This window comes from Furipterus horrens, unplaced genomic scaffold (assembly GCF_987537825.1).
Source record: "Furipterus horrens unplaced genomic scaffold, mFurHor1.1.pri manual_scaffold_7, whole genome shotgun sequence".
NCBI classification, from domain to species: Eukaryota; Metazoa; Chordata; class Mammalia; order Chiroptera; family Furipteridae; genus Furipterus; species Furipterus horrens.
The window spans coordinates 39,552,458-39,565,017 of NW_028327177.1; the positions used below are offsets into that span (position 1 = coordinate 39,552,458).

Below are 12,560 nucleotides of genomic sequence, written 5' to 3' on the forward strand. Positions count from 1 at the left end.
TGGAGTCATTTCAGTAGATACTTTCCAGAATTTTTGGTTGTTTTCTACACTAGTCCATTGTTGGAAATGCAAATGATCTTAGACTTATTTACCTAAATAGATACATTCATGCTCCCTAGTGAAGAATATTAATAGTAATAGTAACCCAGGTTTGGTCTAGGTTAGCTACAATTTGTTCTTTGCTTTTTTCCAAATCACTATATCTTTGCTATATCTTGCCTTCATCTTCTGAAGGAACTAAAGGAGTTCAGATTAGAGGGAGTGGCTGAACCAAACTTATTTCTCTAGCCTAGGTCTGCAAGGAACTTGAAGCTTAAAGTGAGGTTCAATTTGAGATTTGTTGAGCAATGACCTATTTTTTATCACTTGCTTTTTGTTTTGTATTCAAAGCTATTTCTTACTGGCTTTAAGATTACTGAAGGTCTATGAGGGAAAGTAATTTTATTTGTATATGTGTGTGAGAGAGAAAAAGCAGCATAGGAAGTTTGCTGTTTAGCTTGAATAATTACCAATTATGAGGCTTGACCTTTTCCTCCCAGTCTTTTCCAGTTTGTGAGCCTTAAGATTTTAGTTTTAACCATCTTCTCTTCTCTCTTTGGATAATCTTACTCATCATATGGTCTTTTTTCCCCCCTAATTTTATTTTTCTGCATCACCATTTATTCCCCCATATCTGCTTCCACCTGTCTCCTTCCCCCCTCTGCATCACCACACCGTTGTCCATGTCCATGAGTTTCTTCTTTTTTTTTCTTTTTGTTCAACCCCTTCAAACCCAAGCCCCTCTATCCCCACACCCTCACTGTGAGCTGTCATCCGGCTCTCTAGCTATGAGTGCCTCTATTTTGCATGTTAGTTCAATTTGTTCATTAGATTTCACATATGAGTGAAATCATATGGTATTTGTCTTTCTCTGATTGGCTTATTTCACTTAGCATAATGTTCTCCAGACCATCCCTGCCATCACAAAGGGTAAAATCTTCTTCTTTTTTACAACCATGTAGTATTGCATTTTGTAAACATACCATAGCTGTTTTATCCATTCATTTACTGATGAATACCTGGGCTGCTTTCATATCTTGGCTATAGTAAGTAACACTGCCAATTAACATCCAGGTGCATATATTCTTTCTAATTTGTGTATGGGGTTTCTTCAGATAAATTGCCAGTAGTGGAATAGCTGGGTTATAAGGTAATCATTTTTAATTTTTTTTTAAGATTGTAATTATTTTTTTAGGGAGAGGAAAAGGGAGGGAGAAAGGGAGAGAAACATTGGTGTGAGAGAGTAAAATCTGTTGGTTGCCTCTTGTATGCACTCTAACTGGGGACCAAACCCACAACCTGCGCACGTGCCCTAACCACGAATTGAACCAGTGACTTTTTTGCTCTACAGGAGTATGCCCAACCAACCGAGTCACACCAGTTAGAACTCCATATTTAATTTTTTGAGATAACTCCATACTTCTTTACACAGTGGCTGCACCAGTCTGCTTTATCACCTACAGGGCATGAGAGTTTCCCTTTCTCCACGTCCTTGCCAACACTTGTTTGTTGATTTATTGGTGGTAGCCATTTTGACAGGTGTGAGGTATAAGGTGGTTTAGTTTCATATTTTTGCATGTGTCTGTCCAATATTCCCAACACCGTTTATTGAATAGATTTTCTTTAACTGATTGTATGTTTCTTTTCTCCTCTGTCAAATATTAATTGACTATAAAGATGTGGGTTTATTTCTGGCCTCTATTCTTTTCCAGTGATCAATATGTCTGCTTTTATGCCAGTACCATGCTGTTTTCATTACTATGGCCTCGTAGTATATTTTGATATAAGCTAGTGTGATTCCTCCAACTTTGTTTTTCTTTCTCAAGAATGCTGTTGCTGTCTGGGGTCTGTTGTTGTTCCGTATAGATTTTTGTAATATTTGTTCTAGTTTTGTGAAATATGCCATTGGTATCTTCACAGAGGGAGGCAAAAATGTACAATGGGCTAAAGATAGTCTAGTCAATAAATGGTGTTGGGAAAATTGGACAGATATGTGTGTAAAAATGAAACTAGACCACCTTCATACACCACACAAAGAATAAATGCAAAATGTATTAAAGACTTAAATGTTAGACTGGAAACCATAAAAATCCTAGAAGAAAACATAGGCAGTAAAATCTTGGACATTTCTTGTAGCAATATTTTTTCTGATATAACTCCTTGGGCAAGGGAAACAAAAGAAAAGATAAACAAATGGGACTACATCAAACTAAAATTTTCTGCACACCAAAGGAAACCATCAACAAAATGAAAAGACAACCCACTGGAGGGAGAATATATTCACTAATACATCTTATAAGGTTTTAATATCCAAAATTTGTAAAGAGCTTATAAAACTCAACACCAGAAGAGAAAAGAAAAAAGTCTAATTAAAAAATGGGCAAAGGACCTGAAATTACACTTCTCCATATGGTTTTGATTAGTAGAGGGTTACCACTAAATCCCTCTTTCCAGTCTATGTATCTTTCAAGACTATGAGGGCAGAAAGTGCAGCTACCGAATAAACACTTCCACTTAGTTATCCCTGGAGCAAGTAATCCTCTCCTGAAGCATTGAAGAAAATCATCTCTAGAGTCCCACATCACCTTTTTCCGTTCCTATGACCACTGTCCTAATCCAGGCCAGATCTCCCGAAGACTGAAGTTTTTCACTATGTTAAATCTATTTCACACATGGGGACTGAAAGTATTTCTTCCTAAATATAATTTATGCATCACTAAAACCTGAGTTGCGTGAGGAAGGCAAAGACTATGTCTCGCTTACAATATATCCCTTTTGCCTAACACACCAGAGACCTCAAAATCTCTGTTTCTTTCTTCTGCAATACAGTACTATAAGTGGAAATGAAATAGTACTGTTCAATTCCATGCACCTCAAGTATACTTCAGAATTCTTTTGTGCTTCTACTCTGATTGCGTTGAGAGGGAAGCTGTTATTGATATGTGCTATCCTTATTCAGAGTTTTTCTCCCTAAATTTATTCAATCTCTAGATACTATTTTTCTTCTTTAGTATCAATATCGATGTTATAAATATTTTGATATGTTTTACCCACAATTAGTGGTCTGGTAATAATATTATTTTTAGAAGTGAAGTCTTTTTTCCTTACCTATAAATAGTTTTCATTTGAAAAGTACCTTTTACCAATAAAGAAAAAAAAGATACCAACTAGAAAGAGAACAAACAAGCAAAGAAAACTTTGAAGGAGCAGCCATGGTATAGACGGAAACTCAGGAAAGGATGATGTCTTGGAAGCTGAGAGAACAAGCTTATTCAGGATGGAGAGAGCTCTTGATACTTCATAAGCTTCTGATACTTCAAATCTTGCTATACAGAAGCAATGAGTTATGTCTTGTGGTCAAAATAAGGAAAAATAAAAAATGGATAGAAGTAGAAGGAGAAAAAGGAGGAAAGGAAAAGGATATAAAAGAGGAACAAGAGGAGGAGAAAAAAAGAAAAAAATAGAAAATGAGGAAGAACATTCTGAGAAAAGGTTAGTCAGTAAAACCCTTCGGCAAAGTTTAAGTTAAGCAAATGCCCCACAAAAAGAGATAGCTTATCACTTGCATTTGAATTTAACATGACAGAAAAACAGGTAAATCAATGGTTTTTTTAAAGGAGGGAGAAATTCAGTAAAGAAATGTATAAGTGGGACTATCAGAGAAATCCCAAGAAAACCTTATGTGATTGAAAGAAATTAAGAAAAGAACATCAGTATTTTTAATAGCACTAGGCTGTATATAAAATTTTTACATATTATTTATGTATGTTTATATACATATATTTATTTATTGCCTCATTTGATCATCACTCTAAACCACAAATGAGGAAACTAAATTACAGGGAAATAATGTGATTTCATCAACAAGTATGAGTTCCTAAATGTCTAAGCTTGAATTTGTACTTTTAGTTCTTAGGCATTTTCATTCTAGGCTGTGTCAATTTGTGTTTCATATGTAATGTTTATATACTCCTAACTTTCTTTAGTAAAATTCTCATATGAAAATTAAAAACTACAAAGTAAAAAGAAATTAAAAATAAAAAATACAAAAAGTACCTTTTAAGATAAATGCCAGTAACCACTTAATTCTTCTAGTAGATTTGAGGGGGTCAGTCTGTGGGGAGCAGTGGTGGAAACATTTCTCATTGAAAACCTTTAATGACAGGGCTTCCTTAGAAAGGCTTCTTTGATTATCATAGTGTTGGTTGTTAGAATTGGCAGAGATCTTGAAAGTCATTTGTTTTAGCTTGTCCCACAACCTCCTAGACGTAGGCTAGTTTGAGGCTGTTCCTCTTAATTTAATGATTTTGATTAATCAAAGTTCTTAGAAAATAATATTGAGTCAAATTCTATCTTCCACAGACTTCTGTCCATTGGTCCTACTTCCAACCTGTAATTTCTCAGAATAAAGCTAACCTCCTTGAACCCACTTATCTTAACAGCACATTAACACCTATTATGTCCCTCTTTTTATTTCTTTGCCTAAAGCATTTCAGTTTGTAAAACTATGCCTTGTGTATTATCTATATCTACATTTTAAAATGTCATGTATGTATGCATCTTCCAGTCTAATATTTAGAACTGAACTCAGCCTTATAAATGTTGCCTATATTGAGACTAGTGGAGCATCTTAATCTGGACACTTCTCTGACTCAGTGCCTCCTAAAATTTTCTTTACTTATTGTCTCTTACTAACTTAGAGTGTGACCATTCTACCTTTCATCTGCTTTTGTTTTGTTTTTTAAGGAAACTACAAAAACCCATTTCCATTGTTCTTCATGCATGCAGTTTATTTTATATCAAAATGCAGTCTTTATTTTTTTAAGTTATTTTGTAATTAGTATGCTGGTTTACCCTTTGTGTTTCAGTGTGCAGATTTGCTATGCATTTGTTTGACCTGCACCCATAAATAAACTGGAACAAGACAAAGTCAAAAGCAAAGTTCTGTGAGTTACCGCTGGAATTCTTCCACTAGTTTGATATCAAGTACTTAAGTTCTGGGTGTGTTTGCTCACTCAGCTAGGAGTCTGCCTCACTGTAGTATGGGGCTCACATGGCTCTGTTTTGTTCTTAAGGATATCACTAGGAACTTTGTGCAGCCTTGCTGAAATTAAGGTGTCCTGTGTCTGTGACATTCTCCTGGTATATATATATACTAGGGCAGGGGTCCCCAACCTCTGGGCTGTGGACCGTATTGGTCCTGGCCTGTTGGGAACTAGGTCACACAGCAGGAGGTGAGCTTGAATGTAATGCTCTTGAATCATGCCGAGACCATCCCCCCACCCTGGTTGGTGGAAAAGTTGTCTTCCACAAAACCAGTGCCTGGTGCCAAAAAGGTTGGGGACTGCTGTACTAGAGGACTTACACTTACATTATATACACTATATGACCGTTTTCTAAGTCTAAACTACAGTTGTGGAATCTACACTACTGTAATTTTCCTTCTGAAAGTTGTGACAATTTCCACTTTTCCATAATTTTAAAGATATTATGAACAATGGTTTGATAAGCAAGTCTCTTAAGTTCTTTTTAATATCACCAGATGTAGTTTTCTGGACCAGAAGACTTGAATGTTTGTAAAATGTCAAGGTGTTTTTATTACTTCCTTCATACTAGGACTAATCACATATCTTTTGCCATCAAATATGAGGATGCTGTATAACAGAAAACTTAAATCAGGACTCTAAATCAGTATGACACAAAGGTCTTAATTAACTTGTGAAACTCCCATGTTACCTTGGTTTTAAAATACTTTTTGTTATCAAAGTTATTTATCAATTTTTTTTTCAGTTTTATATCTCTTGAAATTTATACCATTTGAAAAATAAAAAGCCCTGATAGGTGATTTTTAATAAAATAAAATCACTCTTGATTTATTATTTGTTATTAAAATTGGTGGAATTCAAAATGATAAAAGCACAATTGGAGGGTTTTGACTATAGTGTTCACATTTTTCTATTATGAATTTTTTTTAGTTTTCTACAGGCACTACATTTGTATAGAGAACTCTGGGATAGGCTATTTCCGTCAACAGGATTCCAAAATCATAGACACTGATGTCAGTGCAGATGAGGGTAGCCTAATTTGGTCAAGAGAGGGGCATGCTGAGTCTTCCTCTATATGGATAGCTGCAGACTATTGCCAAGATTGACAGGTGTCCTGTGTGTGGCAGAAAGCCCCAGGGGTGAAATTTGTGCTTGGATTACTTCTCTAAGACACAGTGATCAAAGTCATACCTATTCTTTCTATTGATCACACACACTTCTAAAATAATGAGGTTTGCCTCTAATGCCTTATTTTTTTGGGTATAAGTTTTATAAGCTCCAGAAAGGTAAAAGCTTTATACTTTTTTCTTACAGTATCAAGTTCTGTTTTGGAAAGTTTGACTGTATCCTTTGCATTATTTTTCTTAGTATAGTCAACTGCTTTTTGTTGTTGTTACCTGCAGTATTTCACTAAGGCTTTGAGAGGTGAGAAAAGTTAATATAAAGAATACATTTGTTATTGGTGTAAAAAAGGTAACTATTTCTTGTCCTGGTCAGGTTGCTTAGTTGGTTAGAGCGTTGTCCTGATATACCAAGGTTGTGGATTTGATCCCTGGTTAGGATACATACAGGAATCAACCAACGAATAAGTGGAACAAACAGATTGATATCTTTTCTTTCTCTCTTCCTCTCTCCCTCCCTCTTTCACCCCCTTCCTCTTTCTCTTAAAAAATTTTTTAAAAAAATGAAATTCATATAAACTATTTTTATGGAATAATAAATTACATAGATTCAACCTGGAAAGATTAATTTTTAGGATGATTTTCCAGTACACATAATATTGTAAAGGAGTGCTTATACTAATTCAATAACAACTTCTGTTTTTATTTCATCTTACAGAAAATTTTTCTGTTATTCAGAGGAGCCTTGTAACTTATCAAGATAAATTAGTATTTTATATCTCAAAATAAGATAAAGTTTTAAAACCATTAGTTTCATGCCATTAAGCAATTTAAATATTTATATATTTTTAACTGTACTCGCTGAGATTTTTGTAAGATTTGAGTGATGGAAATGTGCCATTAGCAGTGAAGAATCTTTGAATTTTAGGCATAAACTTAATAGCTATTTCTATTCAAATAGGAAATTTTGTGATCTGAGAGGATTGTGTCTTGATTATCTCTGTATTTCAGAATTAGAAATATAGTAGAAATTTAAGAAGAGGCTACCAAGGGGACCTGTTCACCAGTGTGGAACATGAAAGCCAAGATCCTGCTCCTACTAGGGCTCAGGAAAGATTTTTCAGGGCACACTAGGCAAGCACAGAGCAAATTCCCCTCCTGGACTGTTGTGGTTACAATTAAGCCTGGAGTTGGGGTGGACCTAGAGTGGGTTAGGCTCTTATTCTTAGGCCTTCAATATTTAATTCTGATTCAGTTACAATTTATTGAGAACTAGGTATTATTCTTTTATAGTTGTTATTTAACTCTTGTGAAGGGAAGAAAATAAGACCCAGAGAGGTGGTAACTTGCATAGGGTCACTCAGCTCTTGTCAGAAAAGCAAGGAAATAAACTCAGGCTCTTTTTTTTTTTAATTTCATAATAAAATTTTATTATTTTTTATTTTTCTTATTTTTTGGTTTTTCAATTACAGTTGTCCCATTTTTCCCCCACCCAGCCCACCCCTTCTCCCACAATCATATCCCTCCCCATTGTCCATGTCCATGAGTCATTTATACACGTTCTTTGACTAAACCCGTCCCTTACTTATCCCCCTTCTCTCCCTCCCCCCTCCCCCCTATTGACTGCTGTTCTGCTCTTTGTTCTGTTTAGTTCTTTTGTTTGTGTTGTTCTTTAGTTTCCTGTATTAGATGATATCATATGGTATTTTTCTTTCTTTGCCTGGCTTATTTCACTAAGCATAATTCTCTCTAGTTCCATCCATGTTGTCGCAAATGGCAGGAGTTCCTTCTTTCTTTCTGCTACATAGTATTCCATTGTGTAAATGTACCACAGCTTTTTGATCCACTCCTCTACAGATGGGCACTTAGGCTGTTTCCAGCACTTAGCTATTGTAAACAGTGCTGCTATGAACATAAGGGTACATAAGTTCTTTTGAATTAGGGTTTTAGGATTTTTCGGGTATAATCCTAGCAGTGAAAATTACATAACATTGAAGAAAGAAATTAAGGAAGATACAAATAAATGGAAGCAAATACCATGTTCTTGGATGGGAAGAATCAACATCATCAAAATGGCCATACTACCCAAAGCAATTTACAGATTCAGTACAATCCCTATTAAAATACCAATGACATATTTCACAGACCTAGAACAAATACTCCAAAAATTCATATGGAACCAAAAAAGACCCTGAATAGCAAAAGTGATCTTGAGACAGAAGAACACAGCAGGAGGAATCACAACACCAGATCACAAACAATACTACAAAGCCACTGTGATCAAAACAGTCTGGTACTGGCATAAGAACAGACACATAGATCAGTGGAACAGAATAGAGAGTCCAGAAATAAACCCAGGCCTCTGTGGTCAACTAATATTTGATAAAGGAGGAAGGAACATAAAATGGAGTGAGAAGAGTCTCTTTAACAAATGGTTCTGGGAGAACTGGATAGGGACTTGCAAAAAAATTAAACTAGACCACCAACTTACACTACACACGAGAATAAACTCAAGATGGATCAAAGACTTAAATGTAAGCCGTGACACCATAGAAGTCCTAGAGGAAAACATAGGAAAATTTCAGATATCTCACGTAACAATATCTTCACGGATACATCTCCTAAGGCAAGAGAAATAAAGGAAAAAATAAACAAATGGGACTACATCAAACTAAAGAGTTTCTGCTCAGCAAAAGAAAACATCAGCAAGATGAAAAGGAAACCAACCATACGGGAAAACATATTTGCCAATGACATCACAGACAGGGGACTGATTTCCAAAATATATAAAGAGCTTATACGACTCAACATGAAGAAAACAAACAACCCATTTAAACTCAGGCTCTTGACTGGTGGACATAATCTCAACAGAAATTCGTTTAAAAGAACCTGTAGGACTGCCTTTCTTACTTTTTTCCCCTCCATGTCTCAATTCTGATTCTTCCCCACTTCCGTTCAGTCCTTTTAAAGTAAAAGAAAGCACAGATTCTTGAGTTCACCATTAACAAAAAAGACATTTATAAATATGTTTAAGTACTGTACCAAAAATAGCAACATTGTATTTGCTTCTCAAAACTTGACTTTTTGAGCAGCTGATTGGAAGGGAAATATTCTTGGACTAGGCATCATAGTGTAGTGAGCTAATCTGGAGTGTGCGACTCCGGCTAGAGCAGCGGATAATGACCTCGAGCCCATGTTAGCCACTGGCCCAGGCTCCACAGCCCCTTGCAGATGACCCCTAGCATTTTCCTGAGAATGGGGCTGGTAGACACTCAGCTGGTCTGTCCTGTTGCTGGGCATCTTTTGAGTTTGGTTGCTGCAGCCTCAGTGGAATACAGAGAGAAATCAAAGACCTTGACAGTCTCATTTGTCACACCAAATTTCATGATGAAATTAAAATTATCTCATTTTGTGCAAGGATTAACACAGATAGTTTCAATTTAGGAAATTTTTATTTAGTCCCATTAGTTTAATTAATGCTTCATTTTAACAGGTCTAGAGTTAACTTTTCTTTTAAGTAAACACTTCGTACTGAGGATTGGGTAGTGAAAAGATCATTACATTTGAACTATTTGGTCTGTGTTCAAGTATTATAGAACCATCATTTGTGTACCGTTGATGTGCAGATGGATTTGTCTCATCATGAATTACAGTCCACTTGTCTCCATCCCGCCACCCAGTGTGGATGATCATCGCCGCTCTCCTGGACCTCTGCAGCAGCCTCCCAACTGCCTACCTAGTCCCTACTCCACCGAGCTATACTTGACCAAAACCAACTTAAATTTTTCAGCAAGTTGTGATTAGCTTTTAGGGTGAAGATAGATCACCTTCATGGGGCCTCCCCTCTGGCTTTCTACTTTTCTGCATTCTGGCCTCCCCTGCTCTTCTTCCAATTTCTTCTACTCACTATACATACTTGTTTTGTCTGCTCCTTAGCCATCATGCCTTGTCCCTTTATTTCAGCTCAGGGACATTTCACAGAAGTCCCTCCCCTCTTAACTAGGACAAAACCAGGCTTTGTTAGCAGTTCCTTGGTTCCTTTGTTGGCAACATCTCAGCTTCATTTCACTTGGTACAATTGCAGTCTTTGGTAATGTAGACTGACTGAGCTGTAAGCTTCACAAGGGCAGGAGCCATGTCTGTTTTTACTCAATGACTATTCCCCTGGCATCTACATCTGAAATAGGGGCTGTTACATAGTAGTAGCTTAATAAATATTTGCTGAATACTGGAATGAAAGTTTCAAGAAAGGCACTTTCTCAGCATCATGAAGATGGATGAATATAGACACTTTGCTGTCTCAGAGCTCACTCACAGCCAAGAGGAGACATGGACCAATAATGTTGTAATATAAGCTAGATTGCAGTTAGGGCTTGGAAATACTATACTTTCAATTGCTTGAAAATGTCCTGTTCAACCGGCCTTTGTCAATAAGTTCAAAATGAGTGAATGGTAATGTTAAATAGTACAGACATTATTTATGAAAGCCTCCAACAGTCATACAGTCATCCTAGCTCTAAAGGAAATAAAAAGTTCAACAAACTCAATATTAAAAGTTGAAAAGATAGAATAAAATGCATTAATACCTTTAAATGCCAGGACGTTAAGCCTGTGAAGCTGGTCTATGTGAAAGAAATGAGAAAAATTTTAGTACAGCCAAATGTTTTTTTGAAAGTTGTTTCAAAGCCCTCTCTTAGTGTGAACATTGTAGGAGTGAGTGTGTGAGGCTAGCCTGAGACCTCTTTTGTCTCCATTTTGTGAGGCTGTTAGGTCAGTCCTCACCAAGGTTTTCCCTGTCCTCTTCCAAAGTTACTGACGCTGTTCTCCCCCAACCCTGGGTTGTGGCAGTAAGCACACGCTGGCTAAGAAGGCTGGCTGGCAGCGCCTTCTCAGAGGAGTCAGGTGATTGTTTGAAGGCAGCTGCTGGAGGTTCAAGGCAGTCAGTGTCTCCTCGCTTCTGCCTGAGGACAGCTGGTTATTCCCTAACTCCTAACAAGCCTTTCTTCCTCATTGCTCACTGGGGGAGGAGAGAGATTATGCTGCTCGCTTTTGATCGATCCAATGGGAATTACATTGATCTGGTGTCTGGCTTTGGTTCTTATCAAGTGGATCGCCTCTAAGGTAGGCCATTTTTATTTTTAGGATTGTAACATTTATCATTAGTTTTTATATTTGATAGAAATGAAATTACTAGTTGAGTTTCTTCTCCTTTTGCTTTAGTTTTTATTTCTCTTAATTAAAAGAGCTATGAGGTTTATCTTTCCACCAAAAAGCTTAAAATTACTGTCTATAATCTTTATTCTTTTCCATCTTATTCCTCCCTGAGGGCTTTTTATGGTGTCATTCCTTGGTATCATTTCTTTAAGGAAGTTTTTATGATGAAAGCAGTTCAGCTTTTGAGATTATAAAATTACTAAACAATTTAGACTTTTGTTGTACATATTTTAAACATTCTCTTCTGGAGGTAATTTACTAATGCTTACAAAGTATAGTTGTTGAGGATTTCTAAGCAATTATATAGTATATAAACTTTTTAAAAACTGAATACCATCCTCTATCACGGCCTCTCTTAAGGTCCTGCTGCTGCTAAAATGTATGCCTTACTTATATTGAAAACATTTAAAATTAATATATATCTGTTATTATTTTTTACTTGAATTCTATATATCAGGCTTGAGAAATGCTTGATTTACCATCTGGATGAGAGTCTAAAGTAAGATATATTTAAGATTATAATATTTAAAATTATTTTTCTATATTCTTATAAAAATGATTATATCTTTCATCCACCATGAAGCTTTTGTCTTCCTGTATTAAGAAATTGAAGAGTATTAACTTAAAATTTACAAGACATCACTATTTGCCAAACAACACAAAAGCTCCTATATAGTTAATGTTCTTTATTTAAGTATATTTTATTGATTATGTTTTTATAGTTGTCCCAATTTTTCCCCCTTTTCCCGCTCTGCCTAGTACCCCCCTACCCTCCAGCAGTCCCTTCCTTAGTTCATATCCATGGGTCGTGCATATAAATTCTTTGGCTTCTCCATTTCCTATACTATTCTTAACATCCCCCTGTCTATTTTGTACCCACCACTTAGGCTTTTTAATCCCTGCACCTTTTCCCCTCCAGATGATCTACATACCTTTGATTACATTCCTGTTCTGATTGTTTGCTTAGTTTATTTTTTTTTAGATTCAGTTGTTGATAGTCATGAATTCGTTGCCTTTTTTTTTTTTCTTCAGATTTTATTTATTTACTTTTAGAGAGAGGGGAAGGGAAGCAGAGAAACATCAGTGTGTGAGAGATACATTGATCGGTTGCCTCTTGCACGCCCCCAACTGGGGACTGGTC

At 36.1% G+C, this 12,560-nt stretch overlaps 1 protein-coding gene across 2 annotated transcripts in view; it reads left to right on the top strand.

The window, feature by feature from the left end:
• The window catches only part of PDE7A (phosphodiesterase 7A), a 113,010-nt gene that overhangs the window by 38,692 nt on the left and 61,758 nt on the right, over nucleotides 1–12,560 (top strand). Inside the window, exon 1 of one of the 2 annotated variants that reach the window (XM_090283626.1) lies at nucleotides 11,161–11,326. The exons of the other annotated variant lie outside the window; for it this stretch is intronic. Coding sequence (XP_090139752.1) covers nucleotides 11,267–11,326 — 60 coding nt within the window. The 5' untranslated portion in view covers nucleotides 11,161–11,266. Of the gene's footprint in view, nucleotides 1–11,160; nucleotides 11,327–12,560 lie in introns of those variants that run through there. 2 annotated transcript variants of the gene reach the window in all.